General features: G+C 36.9%; 1 protein-coding gene across 2 annotated transcripts in view; it reads right to left on the bottom strand.

Moving 5' to 3' along the window:
* Positions 1-965: 965 nt before the first annotated feature.
* Positions 966-17,184, bottom strand: part of LOC135652197 (protein LONG AFTER FAR-RED 3-like) — a 31,982-nt gene continuing 15,763 nt past the window's right edge. Inside the window, exons 5-15 of one of the 2 annotated variants that reach the window (XM_065172984.1) lie at positions 16,118-16,224; positions 15,913-16,036; positions 14,095-14,289; positions 13,663-13,748; positions 11,057-11,164; positions 5,984-6,079; positions 5,807-5,905; positions 5,574-5,648; positions 3,861-3,992; positions 3,630-3,745; positions 966-1,342 (exon numbers count right to left, since the gene is read on the bottom strand). In XM_065172984.1, coding sequence (XP_065029056.1) covers positions 1,168-1,342; positions 3,630-3,745; positions 3,861-3,992; positions 5,574-5,648; positions 5,807-5,905; positions 5,984-6,079; positions 11,057-11,164; positions 13,663-13,748; positions 14,095-14,289; positions 15,913-16,036; positions 16,118-16,224 — 1,313 coding nt within the window. In that variant the 3' untranslated portion in view covers positions 966-1,167. The remainder of the gene's footprint in view (positions 1,343-3,629; positions 3,746-3,860; positions 3,993-5,573; positions 5,649-5,806; positions 5,906-5,983; positions 6,080-11,056; positions 11,165-13,662; positions 13,749-14,094; positions 14,290-15,912; positions 16,037-16,117; positions 16,225-17,184) is intronic. The other variant, XM_065172985.1, reaches the window with a different exon arrangement.

Here is a 17,184-nt window from a genome sequence, read left to right as displayed (position 1 = left end):
CAACTTTGGATCATCAATGATGCTTAGGAGGGTTTGTTTTGATCTCTTCTTCCTTGGAATGATTTAAGCGTATGACTGGTTGACCAACTGAGCTCGCATTTATCACGACAGGTTTGAGATGACATGTACATAACACCCTGTGTTCTTGACGTCCAGCCATCGAAGTTAACTTCGAATCTAAGCAACACAGGCTTATCCAAGCACAATAATGATTGGGGCAAGAACTTACCACTTTCTACTATTTGGCTGCTTATTCTAATGGACACAGCTTGGCCATAATCTTGTCCTGTTCATCAAACTTTATCCTGAACGAGTACCAACTCTTCTCTTAGTTCATCATGAGAATGATTCAGTCGACTCTACAAATCTACCTGCTAACTTGCAAACCAAACTATGCTCCAAGGTTGCCTTTTGGGGACTCCTTCAACCAAGTTAGAAAAAATTTAATTCATCAAGTCTATCCGTGTGCGGAAGGATCAGTTTTGATGGCATGCATTAGTGATCTCAGAGGTTATTAGGTCAGTGAGTCCTAAACGGAAATGATATACATAATAAACACAAAATTAATCCAACGAGTACATGAGAAGAAACAATTAAGACTACGTAAAACTTAGATCGCTAGTCCAATTTGACTACCTCTATGAGATATATGCACTAGCAGCAAGTTTTTTTTATAGCATCGAGCCATATCGATGATTCACAGTAGAGGAAGATGATTAAAAGAACATCACAAGAATCAAATGTTGTACCTGCAGATAGGTGTGGATGACAACCCTGAGGAATGCTTAGCATAGCGGAACTGCAAAAGACCCTTTGTTCACTTGTCAGTAAGTTCAAAATCGTTTAGAACAACATACCAACATCAGCTGCTCGATCGCATTGTGATTGCACCTGCTAAAAATTACAAAAAGAAATCGATGATGACCTCTAAAGAAGCTTAATCTTGGTGCTTGAACCTATTAAAATTCTGTACTTGGCAAAATGTAGTTTTTACTTCCGTACCTTTGTATGCTTCCAGATGCAACCATGAGTTACATAATGATTCTTTACAAATTAAAAGCAACTATTGCTGATAGCATATCATCCCTACCTTCAACTTTGCACTCTATATATATTATCTCAAGGACACATTGATTCATCACTCCGGCAAAAAAATTTGGTACAATCTCATGGATAAGCTTGCTTGCCATTTACATAAGTTGCCAATACAGTAGTAGGTAAATCCCCTGCCAATTGATCCCATGAATCGACCGGTAATACTACAAAATCTGCATACTTATCTGCGGACAGACTACCCAACTCTTGGTCTAAGAAGCCAGCGTAGGCAGCTGAAATGGTCGACCTACCATATTCAAAATAAGCATTTAATGATGTTAATAATTTTATATTAATGTATCTGATGCAACTCAGAAATAATATAGACATTCAACATGTTTTGAATGTTGAATGTGTTGAAAGAAATTAAGTTGCCAATGTGTTGAAAGAAGATCTACACATGATTGGATGAAGGTCAGATTTAAAGACATTAAACAGCAAATATCCTAAGAGACACTAAAAAATCCAACATTAATCCATTTGACATAGCATTATTAATATTCAAAATTCAGTCTTATATTTCCACTAGTATGCACATCAAGTAATTCTTCAGAGACTTGGAAATGTCCATGCCTCAAAAGGTTATGTTGTCCATAAGTCAAATTGTTAAGGTTCAGATTGTTTTTAATCTCAAGGTATGATGATACCTGATATACTCACCTGATCTCAAATATTTTCTCCATATCAAAGTAACCCCAAAAGTTATTATAATTGTATAGCCTAATAAGAAGTATCCTGGCCTCTTCCCTGCATGGAAGGCATGACCATCCAAGATATTTTAAGCATTCCTACATTATAATTATTGCACATAAATCACCTCAAAGAATCATCATCAGAATGACCCTTAATTGGTTGCATTATGCAGTATGTTAATGAAAACATACTTTGATAGACGATTTGAGAAAATGAACTTTGAGGTGCTTTGAGCCATACCAACACACCGATACATATGGTCTGAGCCATATGAGCGACACGTGTTGGTATATTGCTATGTGCCAAGTTTCAGAAAAACCTTTTATATGTATGTATGTATGTATATATGTATGTATGTATATATATATGTATGTATATATATATGGCCCAGTACTGGAGCATACCTAGCGATATGAGCCTTATACTAGGCATACCATCCAGTTTACCTTGGTTTGCATGCTAGTTGGTTGTTGGATGGTCCATACTACTCCAACGGTATTATAAACCTTGGCTTTAACAATTTTAAATTCACAAGGTATAGCTGCACTCTCGTCCCTCCCTCTTGCTGTTCTATCTCACCTGGTGGCCCTATCACTCCTTGCCACCTCACATTAGCTCTAGATAAGTGAAAAAATGGCTGGGAAGAGAACATCTCATTGCTTGATTGCTAAATGCCTTGATTCATTTAATGTGGATATTGGATAACTAATATAAGGCTGGACAGAACTGAGGTTAGTATTTTATACTTATTTCCACATCTTCATGTTTTCCTTTTGGTTTGCCTTCTTGTTCAAGTAGCACAATGACCATGCCAGTTAATACTTGCTTCCTTCCAACTTGACTAGACCACATGATAAGACCTGCAGAATCTTAAATAGCAGGTGGTAATCCAAATTCCCAAAATCAAACAATTTCCCACAATGGATTTTGGGTAGAAGCAAGGACGGTTTAAAATTTTACACATCACCAGGTATATGACTGATATTTCTAATGAGACAAGTAGTTCGTATGCTATTAAGAAAAAAATTCACAAATTGACACTTGTGAGGTAAAGTAACTGAGTGGTAACTTAAGAAAGAAAGATAACATATTAGTGAAAAGAAGAAAAAATAGAGAGAACCAGAACTCTAGAACTTAGATACATACTAGGCCAAAGAAACCAGAAAACTTAAGTTTTTTGGTCCAGGTATCAACGAACCACAGGTTTCTTAATTGTATATGCATACAAATATGCATGCACACATACATACACACGTCAACCCAAGACCTGCCATTTATTACCTTCTTGATGACAAGTCTTCTATCAAGATCCTCACTCAATGTTGAACAATATTTTAATATGTAATCTAGATTATAAATAATCCAGCCTTAAATTTGTACTGGCAGTTATCCACATAATCTTTCCTTCTACAAAGAATCATTTGAAAATCACAAAGGCATGAAACACTTTCTCAGAACTGTTTTCTTTTGAACAATTGCCAATTTTTAAAGAAAAATATACTTTTTTGGTATATGTAAGGTTTGTCATACCGTAACAAACCACCCGATACAGGTGGTACATACTAGTCCGACAGAGGACCAATATGGGCGGTACATATCGATTTGTATGTACATCCCACCATATCGTGTGTCGATATGTCAATACAGTTCAGTATGTACATCGGTATGAACCGATAAGGCGAACCATTTTGTATCTCATCCATTTCAACTAAACTTTGATTCACTGCAATTGTATGTGCCAAACTTGCAAATTAAGATAGCAATAACTACTGAATATTCCCAAAGTGTCATCTCTTTTGTAAACCAACAGCAGCAAAGACTATAGGAGGAAAGTATCTTACGCTTTCAGAGCATCATATAAAGCCATACGCTCACTCGGAATCCAAGCATTTTCCCATCCTGGAGGGACTCGGTATAGTGCTGTTTTTATGGCTCCAAGTGGATTGATATCAGCAACCTAGAATGACAATGCACCAGCAAAGACTTAGCAGTCAACTTTCATAAGTGGTACATCTATGTAAAAGTTTCTCAAGGTTTTAAATTAAGAAAAAAACATACTTAAGAATACTCACCGGCCAATCAGAACCAAAAGCTAAGATTGCATCACTGTCAATGAGTGACCGGAACAAATATGATCCTCTCTGAGCCCTCATGGTGCCTATTTTTTTTTCAGCAGAATTAGCATCATCCAGGAGATGATCTGGCTGTTAACATAAGTATATTTCTAATCAGTGAATTACTTCTCCAACAAGAACTAATGTCTCAAAACAGGTTTTGTGGTACATATAGAATTAGAAAACAATGATGAGACAATAAGACAGAATAACTTTGGGCATGCAACATGATACTGGTGCATGAAGATGTTCATATTATACTTCTCTTTGGGGACTTCACAAGCATGAAGACAGAGAACAGAAAAAGAAAAAGATAAAAATAGCAAAAGTGAAAATCATTAAGCATAATGATGCCAACAGTATGGCACTGTTGCTCACTAGATGGATGACATGCATATTCATATATTGTAATCCATCATCAACTTTTTGTAGGTTACCATAGTCAAGAATTTTCCATGATAAAGGTCTGGAAGCTTAAAGTATTTCATAAGAAATATATCTCGTTATTGTTAATGTGTAGATCATTCCATTGAGCAACAGAACAAAGATGCTGCACAGCATTTGTTAGTGAAGCTTCTAAGCCGACTTAAAAAGAAAAAGGATTATTATTTTCAAATTTATATGCGCCACACATATGAATTGAAAAAAATTGAGCTTAGATCAAGAATAGCTTTCCCACAGCATAGATATTTGATGTTGTTGCCTTTAATCATTGGATGGTGGAATGTGGCAGTAGATATAAGATCCAGAACTTAATGAACCTATCTAGGACATGTATGTCAACAAATCTAGAAATTGATGGACGGATCTTACTGCATATCAAGGATTTAAATACTGGAGGCCCCAATATATATTGATTGGTATTTACCAGTCTGATCAAGTTCGGCACCAAAGTATACAGCTTGATATAGGACACTATCATTCATTGTTGTATTTATTATGTTCTTCAGTGACATCATCACATCAGGCTGTACAGTTTGGTGTATCGCCTGGTATACAAAGCACCATAACAGTCTGACAGAATCCAGAACTTGTACAGGACTGTAATTTGAATTCTTGCTGTATATAGTGTGTGAATGACCATTCTCTTACCTTACTGTAAAGAAAAAACAAACAGGAAAGATGGGTAGTCCAAAGATATTGCATCTAGGATGTGTCTCACACTGATTCGATGGCCTCAAACTATCCAGAAGAAAGACACATAAGTTTTGTTTTCTTTTCTTTTCATAATTTTTAAAATAAATGTATCTTAGAGTTCACCACATCATCATCTTGTCATGTAAAGCAGGAATAAGAAAATACCCATCCATGTCTAAAGTTATAAGCAAAGTTCTGTATACAGCGAAAAGAACCAAAATAATTAAATTAAAACCTTTCATTCAAAAAGGACAGACAGTGACCATATTGTATCATGTCCAGATACTTCTCTCCTAATTCTCACATATGAAACACAAGAACTAACCAGCCTCAAAAGATTTACTTAGAGATCCTTGATGAATAAGGAGAGTAAAGACATCCAGGAACTTTTGACTTTGTTGTAGTCTCTACCAAACATTGGAGTGTACAAGATCAACCATACATTATTAGTTAATTTTCCTTTTACAGAACTTAGTAGAAAGCCCATGATAAATATTCATGAAGGAATAAATAAATAATTGCTCTCCGGTTTACCTGTACAGAGGCAATAATTCTTTGTTCACCAAAACGTATGGTTGATCCTGGAACCAGATGTTGGGCATGTTCAATCTGTTTATGGCCAATTAGTTGATGACAACAAGAATTAAGCTCATAATAAACAAAAGCATCTCTTTTCTCAGCAGTAGATGAGCAATGCATAAGACAGCTAAAGACTAACAGCACATGAACTTCCTATGAATTTCATTCAGATAAAGAAAGAACATGACCCTAAATCTGCGATCCCTCATTCCATTATAAGATACAACAGTATTATACATATCCAGCACCATATCGTTGGCTTTGTCTCCGATGGCATGAATGGCAACCTGATTACATGACTAATAACACATTAGAAACAACTTCTAGTTGCAGAGCACAAATTGGCCAGAATAAATAGATATTACCTGAAGTCCAAATTTGTCTGAATGCAATGTCACATTTTGGAGCCAATTTATATCTGTTACTTGCAATCCATAACTGTATGGATCCTCCTCATAAGGCTAAGAAACTCATTAAGACTCCATTGTTAGACAACAAGTGAGAATTGGTATTTGCAAATATATATAATGAAAGGACATGAATATATCTGTGAGTCTAAATGCGGGTTATGCAAGTTTAAGAAGAACAAATGATTAATATTAGATAAATATCATGTGCAACTGAGTCAAAATGCAAATCTAAAAGCAAACAGACAAATAATTTTTGCTTGAAACAATATTAGACAATAACATATTTTCTAACTAATTATGTTACAAGACCAAAAACCAAAAATGCAGGCCTGATAGTGTTACTGACTGGTGATCAGACCTGTATGGTACCAGCACCAAGCCATACCATGTAATAGCACGCATTTGTAACAATCAACTTTCCCCTTTTCTACGCATATTTGGGCCTAGTTACTTTTTACATATTTGTTAGTAGTTTCTAGAACTATCAATCCAATGCTCTTCTCACTGTGGGCAAATGAAAACTCTGATTCAGTATCAGACTAAAGCATACTCTGACTTACAAAATTTATGCTGGTAGGAAGGCAATTACCATGAGGAACACTTGTCAAACTCAGTCTCAGCTAGGCTCTCCCTATCTCCTCGAAGACATCAACTATCTTTTCTTTGCTCTTCTCCTTTTTCATAAATTCTATTGGATCAGAAGACATGATCTTTTTCTTGATCGGAATAAGTAAATCTCAGTTCCTATCCGCATGCCACAACTCTAGTTCATGGGAATACAGAAACTCAAGCCCTGGTCATCCTCATCATTACTATCATCACTATCATCATTCTAAAACACATGATGGTTGTCATGTCATCCTCAAATTGTTAGTCATCAATGGCATTTAAAGAATCAATTGTAATGAGTGACCTCTGACATCATTTTGCCCTTGGATGACTGTGACAGACTTCCTGTGCATGACTAAAATGCATCGTGATCCTGCTGAAGTTATACATAAGGCGCTTGAATCTATCATCCTTCTTAGGTCGAACGCCCTTGCTAGAGGCTCGGAATCATCAGCCACCTAATCCTCCTAGATCCAGTATGAGATGAGCTTCAATGGATATGGTGGATCTCCATCTTCAACGTGCACTACATCATCCTGATTTTTCAGCTGCCCATGGCAAGTCCATCAAAGGGTCTGAATCATCCTAAACAATAGGTAATCAAATGGATTCTTCCTCGGTCCCCAACTTTTCTTTGTCCCCAATTTAGTATTATAGTCATAGTCTCATAGATGCATGTTACAATTAACATATGCCAATTTCTCCAAAGCTCTATATAAAAGGCTATTTTGAACTTTTGTATATTAAACAAAAAGGTGAACTAATTTTGCCCAAAGACCTAATTATTTTGAAAACCAAATGTACCACTTGATAGGCCTCAGTCTATACCTGTCTGACAGGGGACCGGCACTCTAACACGCAAAATTGCCTAAGCTGTTTCAAAACCAGGCATACCACCTGTTACACTTATCGTACCAAACATAACATCCAGTATTTGACCATTACCTGCCCCTATGTCAAACAATAATCTTACCCCCAGTTTTGGATCCATAATAAATCCCTTTGGGGCTTTTTTGGGACTTCTTAAACCTCTCTTCCTCAACAGGCTCAGAAAGATGATCTGATTTGCTGTGGTGGCACCTTCATGCATTTGGTCACATTTGAAAATCCGGTGGCCAAAAGTTGTTTCAGATAGGTTATTCCTCTATCAGGACCAATGTAGTCATAGAAAATGCATTTGCCATAATGGCAGTTATTCAAACAATGAGCCTACTGCGACGTGAGGCCAGTGCTCCAATGCATCATTGTCATTTTTTTCAAAAATTGTCCATCATAATCATAAATTTAATATTGGAAATCAAGGTCTGATCTCACAGAAGAGTCATAGATATGCATAGATCTATATGGCATTTGCATAGATGTTGGTCAGATTTGTGTGAATCTTCATAAATCTACCAATATATAGGCCTGATCCACACGGACCTAACCTATATGGGTGTGGAACTAGGTCAAATCTGTAAAGATTTACGCTGTGATTTACAGGCATCTAAGGCAGATCCTTGCATTTCTAACTTGGATCCGTATGCATCCAGATCCGTAAACTTGAAAAGGAAACCTGAAATTTATATCTCGATTGATGAAATCATGATTCGGTACTAGGCAGTCCATGTGTCAATCCCCTATCGGACTGATATGTACCGCTCGTACCACCAGGTACAAGTTGGCACAGTAAACCTTGGTTCAGGCCATGGTTCTCCCTGAATTTCTTTCTAGCAGAAATGGGCTTCAGGTTCTTGAGCAGAGATCTCTCAACTTCTCCAGTTTTTGACACCTAACTGTGTAAGGAGTTCATGGATGTGTTTCTCTCCTTTTCTTCCTTTTTTATGCTTTTCTTTGTTTATGCTCTTTCTTCTTTACCTTGTGATGCTGACCTATGTAGGTTTGTTAAAAATTTTGGTTTATTGGCAAGGTTTCAAAAGGGGTTTGAAATCTCAAGTACTAGATCCATATTGGTCCCTGACTGGACTGATACAGGTCCAGTTCATGATAGCATACACATAGTATGTTGGTACATGCTGCATGACTAAGAAGTGGGAAGGAGGATGAGAAGAAGAAGAGAAGGAGAAGGTGAATAGGAGGAGAAAGAAGAGGAGAAGAGAGGAGAGGACTAGGAACGGAAGAGAATGAGGAGTATTGGGCAGCAGGCATCAAGTGGCTTTTACGGACAAGGTCAGGGGGGATGAGCGGTGGGTGGCTTGAGTTGTAGGGCACAGAGTCAAGTGTGACAATGATAAAGCGAGACGAGGGAGGTTATAAACTGGCTTGAACAATCCGAAATGGGTTAGTTCATGGCCTGCTTTTCTCAAAAAGCTCATCAAGGAATTGAAAGCTCATTCTCAAAAAGTCATCTCAATTTACAGTGAAAGAAATGGTCCATAATAAGGGACCCCGTATAGCCCAATATGGGGTCTGTAATGATCATAACAATCGAAATCCGACCATTACCGATCGGTAACGATTGGATTTCAATCGATACAGATCAATGGTCGGCATTTATTGACTTCAAACAATTTGTTTGACCATTTGAACTAGATCTAAGGGTTTTTAAACCATTTATACCCCCTCATTCTCTCCCTTTTCACTCTCTAACTAGAGTTAGAACATGGCAAAACATCACTCTCGGTCAAACCCTTGTTCATATCCCCAACAAGAGGAAGATCACCCTTGGTTAGAACGTGGCAAGAGCCAAACAATATCGAGTCAAATTACTCGAGGAACTAGAGACCTAACTATCACAATCGTTTGCCAACGAGCAAGGAAAAGACAAAAAGGAAGGCAGTAACATCAACCACTGTTGGAAAGAATCGAGTCAGATAACGAAACACCTTCTCAATTGCATTCAGCAACCCTCTCGGTCCGAAGACATGGCAGTGATGTTTACAGCAGTGCCTCGACCGACGATGGCGGCTTTGTCAGGGAGTCGATGGTCCCGTCAACATAATTTAAGAGTGGTGGATGGACCAGGAGCAGTTTCTTACACATGCCACCCAAGATTCAGATCATGAAATTTGACGAGTTACTGGTTAAGTTTATACACGGAAGGAGAAGGGGAAGGAAGTGGATGATTTTGAGCAGATGCAATAGAGCTTACATAACTTAGACATAAAGCGGAACTCATCGCATTCACAGTTGTCGTATTATGGAGAATCTTACGACCAACAACAATACGATGATAGTTGGTCATTCTTCTCCGAGCAACAGTACGATAATCGATCTTATGATACAGAGCAATATATCAGTAGCGAAAGTAGAAGTTTCAGCTTTCTCTAACCTCCGCCACCGATACATGCCACAATCGTACTTGCCTTAGGAGCCGCCTCGGATATGTGGTTCATGACAATCAAACTATAACCATCACCACATTAATACACTAATGACATATGGTGTATCAATATAATATATCATGAGATCAATTTCAGGATTAGGTTCGACAAATATATCAAATTGATATACAGATACATATACTCGAGAACCTTGATCCATCACTTGTGAAATCCCGTAGTTCTTTTTGGCGGTAGAACCATGTATATCCATCAATTGATTGCTTAATTAATTTAAATCTTAAAGTTTAAGTTGTTTAACAAATAATCTAACAATTCAAATCATTTCCTTGTAGATAATTTAATATCAACAAAATAACAATTTGAAACATACCACACAGCTACTCCTCAAAGCCCGAAAAAGATATATGCAATTATTCTTTCCTAATTTAGATTATTTTTGCTAAAATTATACTAAATTTATATTTATTTCTAACTTAAAATTACTAATTTTACGTTTTTTCTATTTTAAAGAATTTTTGGAGCTATTTTCAGCCATTTTTCCATGTCTTCGGTGCGCCCTGCCATACTAACACATGGTATGTTGGTACGGAGCGGTATGTAGTGTACTATATCGTCGACTGGTCGGTACATCGGTATGAACCAGTAAGGCGAACGCTGGCCTGAACTAAGTGGAACTTAACCCAAGTATATTAAAATTGGTTGATTTTCGTTTGAAATGGATCTCTTACACGCTTGGCACCTTTTTCTTCCAAGTCTCTTTGCAATTCAATTGATAGAACATTAAAGATGAACTATTATAATGTATGCAATCAGTATGCTCAAATAGAAACCCAAAGGCAACACAATTATAGTAATTGCCTATGATAACTGGAACTAGTTTAGAATATTGATTTTGGATGGATCAACCAAGCACATGTAAAACCATGACATGACCCATAACCTAAAATTAAAAATGAAATAAGCAAATGACTGCATGAAACAATAGTAATTATGGCAATGCTGACTCCATGTTCTTGATCATATCAAACAAAATGCATATGCTAACATTTTATTTACATAAAGGGAATTAAACAAGAAAGATCAGTTGCGTGAATTTTAAATGAATATACTGTATTAGATAGAAATGGTAACCTACCTCGTAGAAAAGTGCACTACTAGATCCCAAAGACCCATCAGCAAAAGCTTTGACACCACCCAAATGTATCCATTGACTCAAGGCTCTACCTTTTTCTTGAATAAGATCCTAAGGAATCAACAGTTGATGTAATGATTTGAGACAAAGATTATCTATTGATATATCAAAGAAACATTAGTAAAAACAGATTTCAAGGCAATATGTGGACAACAATAACCAAACTGCAGTTAAGCATAGACACTTAAATAAAAGAAAATAAGCAAGCCACCATTTTACAACATATAGATAGTCACAAAACACTTGTCAATTGAATGTCGTCCAAATTTCATGTACATAACTTTATTTATGGTTGAGGCCAAGGTTCGTAATTTCGTACCGTATCAGAGTATCGAGATCAGCTCGATACGATACGGTATGGTATACCGAGCGGTACATTCTGGTGTACCGCTTGGTATATATATATATATATATATAAAGTAAAAAAAAACTCGTTTTTCTACCAACGTTGTCATGCACTTTGCTAATTTTGCCAAAGTCGTGTGGCACCCTTGCGTGTCCGTCCACAAAGGTCAGCCTCCCCGAAACCTCCTATGGTCCCTTAGGACTTACAAAAGAGAAAATAGGTTAAAGAAAGCATCTCACTCGGGATCCACAAGCAATCATTTCAGTAAACACTTCATAGCCAATGCAAATTACAAACATACTTCACAAGCTCTGAACGGTCGCACAATAAAGGGTCCAAAATGATCCACTATAGACCGAAATCCCCAAAAGTGCCCACATGACACAACCTTTGTTTGCAAGCTTAGGACGACCACCAAAACCAAAGAAAATAGGGCTGCTAAGCCTACTATCAGCCCTTTACATGTTGTGCAAAGCATGAACAAAACTGAAAGACACGAGCATACATGAGCATTGCATCAAACACCCCGTTTACAATTCTATCCATGACAGCGTGGGGAGAAGAAACTGAGGTTTCCTTCTCCCCATGCAAAAACGGGCGATGAGGCGACGTCGCCGCCTCGTCGCGTTATTTCTTCTGCCCACGTAGGGAGAAGAAAGGTCGCCTCGACGACACTCAGTTTCTTCTCCTTGCGACGTCACCGAGGCTTCTTCTCCCCGCGCGGATGAGGAGAAGTCGCTGACGACGTCGAGGCCTCGTCGCCTCAGACAAGGAGGCGACATCTCATCTACGACGTCCGACGAGGGAGAGCGGCGACGGATCAGGATTGTCAAGGGAGAGCGACGTCGGATCTCTAGGTTCTCCCTTTTCTTCTCCCTCTTCTTCTCCCTCTTCTTTCTTCTCCCTCGGCTAATACACCCGGTAGCGGACAGTGACGGTCGAAATTGACCATCACCAACCGATTTAGGGTGGTAACGGGGCAAAAAAAGCCTCAATCAACAGTACTGCCCGGTAGTAAGCAGTCCGCGCACCGGTCTACTGGTGGACCGGTACGTGCCACCCAGTACGGACGACATTATTCGAAATTAAAATCCTTGGTTGAGGCTAGGATGTACATCTATACAATTCTATACTAACATTTATTTTGTTATTTTTGCAAATGATAAGTGTTGAAGGTGGATGGTGATCTCAGGGCCTTGCAGTGATCTGACAAAATTTTTACAGCTAAACTAGCCAACACATACGAAAAATCAATTTGGTTTAGTAGAATTACAATTTTGGTAAGCAATTTTGTTCCACAAGTAATGTACAATTGGGAAAGATATTGACACCTCTATGTACCACACACACATATGTAAAACCTAGAATAGCATACATATAACCAGAAGATACATCTATAGAGCCAATTCATGAATGTACCTTCCCACTTCTAGAATAGCTCATAAGCTAATTTCTGATCCGAAAAGGAGAGCCTAGTCACAAAACTCCTATAATTATGGGATCAGTTGAATGGACACAGATCAATCAGAGTACAACTATTAATTCCAGTTTTGGGGGCATGAAAGTGCTTCAAGTTTGTGGAAGTCACCCCAAGATATAAGTGGATCTTAGGGATTGACAGGAACATATAGCAAGTCAGACATCAACAGCTTTATCATGCAATATGCACCATTAACTAACAAAGAATGCATAAATTACATTAAATAAAATTATATATATATATATATATATATATATATAGAGTATGTTAATATAAACGAGTATAGATGGTACAAAGAGTCTATGTGTTTCGAGGTACCCAACATGTGTCAAAATGTGTCTAACAAGTGTTGGTGTGAAACACAGATAAATCAAGCCTTTTTAAATTGTATAACTTCATGGTTGTTGCTTGATACCTTTAGCATTGGACCTTTGAGCTCCAGAAACTTATTCGATATTTCCATACCAAGATACTAGTTGATATCAACTGCTCCTCCAGTAAGTATGCATATGATGTGGTTTATTGGGTTGGTGACAAAATAAGATGTCGTCTAGGACTTTATTATCTTTGAACAACTTACAGTGAAGGAAAACAGATAAGAATTAAGAAGAATACACTGAATTCTTATAATTAATACTCGGATTTAAGACTTGGTCCGGTATATTGTAATATAGTAAAAATTCAAGTACAAGAATGAATTGTAATTGGGGCTCTGATACTTACAACCAGTAGAGACCAAGTTTGCATTGGAAAAAATAAGCAAACTCTGATCAGCATTTTCCCAGAAGAATCAGCCCATTGGTAAACATCTGAAATGATATGTATATCAAGGACAGCACAACCAATTAAAATCCATCTGATAAGATGATAATCCTAAAGTAGAAAAGCCAATTCAGGAATATATATTTAATAATAATGATAGTCTTCCCCAAGGAGACTAATCCCAAATAATCAATGTGGCAGAATCACTTGATTCAGCAGGTTATACAACAATACATGTTGACTTTACTACTTGGGGTAAAGAAATAGACTATATTCTGCAACATGGGAGAAGGCTAAATAACCTCCTTTAATGACAGCACATAGCCTTTAGGATAAAAGGTAGCTTGTCATCAAACTATTGAGAAGAAAATTAAAGAGGTTCCCAAGTGTAACCTGAAAAGTCTTGCCAGATATGATCAACTGATGTGCCTGGAAAGAATCTCCCAAAGTCAATCACGGTTGTCACTCCCCTCGTTAATGCATACTTGCTTGCTCTGATCAGTGAGTCTCTCCTATCATGGATCGAGACTTCAGGTATCACAGCTAGAACAAGCTTCATTGCAGAATCAACCAGCAGACCACTAGGCTCTGGATTGTAGAATTATACAAATTAAAGAAAAACAAAGTCAAGCAGAGCCAAACTTTAAATTTCAAGTAATTGTTAATACCTAATGGACATAAGGAAATACTGTGACCCTTTGGTTTTCATTAACAATAAAATTTTTATAATTTTTTTGGTTCCTAGCTGGGAAGAAGCTCATTTACCATAGAATATCATACAATTAGCTTAAAGGAAGCTGCAAGTGTGACTGGTATAAGAATTTGTTGTTTAAGTATAATATAACTGATTGACTGCAAATTGTTCCGTCACCACGTTTAGTGGCATATTTATCATGCATGAATTCAATCCATTTACTATTGGTGTTTCACTAGATATAGCAACATGTGGTGTCCTACCAAAGCATGCGTCAGAGAAAATAAGTAAAAACAATGACATAGCCACCTTTAGTTTCTAAAATATCCTTATGAAATTCCCTCACAGACTCCTTTACCTCTCTTTTTATGGATATTCCGTGTATTAAAAATGTCAACCACCAATGATCTAATTAATTGTTTCAATTTACTAATACAAATTACAAAAACATCACTATTTCATAGTGCCTTGTATCTTAGTATCTTGAAATTTGGAACTATTCTTTTTCAATGCCACTATTGATCTTCTTATTAATTTAATAGCTCACTGGAAAAATCCTGCAAGTAAACTTTTAATGCCTTGAAAAAGTTAATTATGATCTACCCATGTGAAATTAAATTCTGATCTACCCATGTGCTGCATCAAACATATACACATGGTACATATACCCATCTAGCCAATATATTACTGCAGAAGATAAAATTCTTATTTTTTATAAAATAAGTATAAACAATTTTAATAGTTAAAGTATCAATATATGACAACAACTGTTTATGATACAACTATTTGTTAAGTATTTTAAATCTCAGGCCAGGCTAGGCTCACGTTTTATCTCTTCTTTTATTTGGCACCATTTGTGTATCTTAAATCTCAGTCATACCCTTCATTGTTCTCTCTGTGTTGTCTTTTCATAACCTCACCAAGCATTAGTGATTACCTTTGTTTAGTGATTGTAATGATAAATGTTTTTTTAGTTTATCTTTCATCTCATTTATAACTGCTAACTTTTCAGCTACAATCTTCACATTTTTGTCAACAAAAAAATAATTGAATTGAGTCAATTGACAAACTAGACCTATTCTCACTAGCTCACCTTTCTTTCCAATGCTTGTGCTATTTTGTTGATTCCACAATACTCCACTTATGTTCCTTTTATAAGGCACTTGCAAAAAAGCTTATTACAATACAGAACTTCCAAACCCAAGAGGAGTGTGAAAACTCAAATGTGAACCAATCATTTTTTTATGGATAGGAAAAACTTGGTTGAAATTTTTTACAAGCATCATGGCTACAGGCCAAGCATGAATCCTCAATCCTTTACATGTTTAATTTCCCCATAATTGCTCTCATAGTCCATCTATTTGTTTTTTGCCATCTTTTGTTACCAAGCAGAAATTAATCTGTTCAAATCTTAAATTTCCCTACATAATCCACTAATGCACTGCAAACGAATATCAATTTAACCTGCTTCGTTATGCTAAAATAGTATTTTATAATTTATTGAGCTTCATATTTACCGCCCTCCAAAGTCTTCGCAATAGCTCCACCAACTGGATCACATGTACTGTTGTTAATTCCAGCTATCTTTAGGGCAAGTGAATTGGCCAATCCCATATGACCATCCATGCGCGAAAGCCATACCTATCCATAACAATGTTCCATATCAAGTTATGCTGTTGGTACTTCAACATATAGCATGAAAATAATAGCATGAGAACCAACTGGGTTGTCAGGTGTGATGCCATCTATCCAAGAAGCAAGAGGTAATTCTCCACCCCAGAGATCATTGTTCCATCCGCCACCTAAGATCCACTCACCATGAAGTTTATCTGTCATGAATATGTTTCTAATGAAGTTAGAGAGAAAAGAAAAAAAGGAAAGATACTATTGACATGTATAAGGCTTCACCAATAGGTGATTCTTTCCTTTAACATGTATAAGGTCACCAATAGGTGATGCTTTCGTGCACACGTCATATGCCTACTACAATACATAGGGCTAAAAACTATTTGAAAAACAGAAAGATCCAAGAAGTAAAAGCTGATCAGGTACCAATATCAGCAAACAGTAGTATGTACAGCTAAGCTGTACTTAAAATGTCATCTCTCAATAGTAGTGACAAGTAGCAACAGAAATATTGAGAAAAAAAAAAGAGTACATGCATAAATGTTATCAGCAAGCAAATTGTAAAATAAGCTAAAAAATGCGGCCTCAAAATAAATCCCAGAAAAATATATGATACAGTTAAAATTGGAGAAGACCCAATCTTCATGATAAATGCTCAGACAGAACTTGAAATGAAGATCCTTCATGTATATCTTCTTTTATATACCTCAAATGTACATACAAGAGGTAAAAGGATGCTATTGTTAAAAAGCTTAAGAAAGATTATTCGTGAATCCTGTCTCATGGCTTCTAATGTAGCCCAGCGGTGCACATGAGCTGGACCAAACTACCATTATGAGGCGGGGGCATATGGAGTTTCTTTTTTTTGTAATTCATTAGGCAAGAGGCGATCTCCTAATGTTGGCAATTTAGACCGATGGTTTCTCCTTCAAGGTACAAAATAAATCATGATAGATGATGCTCATACTAAGGAGGAAAAAAAAGAGAATATATGAAAGGTGATTGCAAGATGGGTTAATATATACCACATCCCTGCATATGTAGCTTGAGGCCCTTATTATCAAGTTATTTGGTTCATTTAGCAACATAGTCCCGGTATACAAGTTCCTGATTCATTTGAGATTGCTGACAGATGTATATATAATATCTTAATAAAGAGGTGG

The sequence above is a fragment of the Musa acuminata genome, chromosome BXJ3-11 (assembly GCF_036884655.1).
Source record: "Musa acuminata AAA Group cultivar baxijiao chromosome BXJ3-11, Cavendish_Baxijiao_AAA, whole genome shotgun sequence".
NCBI lineage: Eukaryota > Viridiplantae > Streptophyta > Magnoliopsida > Zingiberales > Musaceae > Musa > Musa acuminata.
Note: the sequence above shows the minus strand (reverse complement) of the source record. Positions and strands in the feature narration are given on the sequence as shown.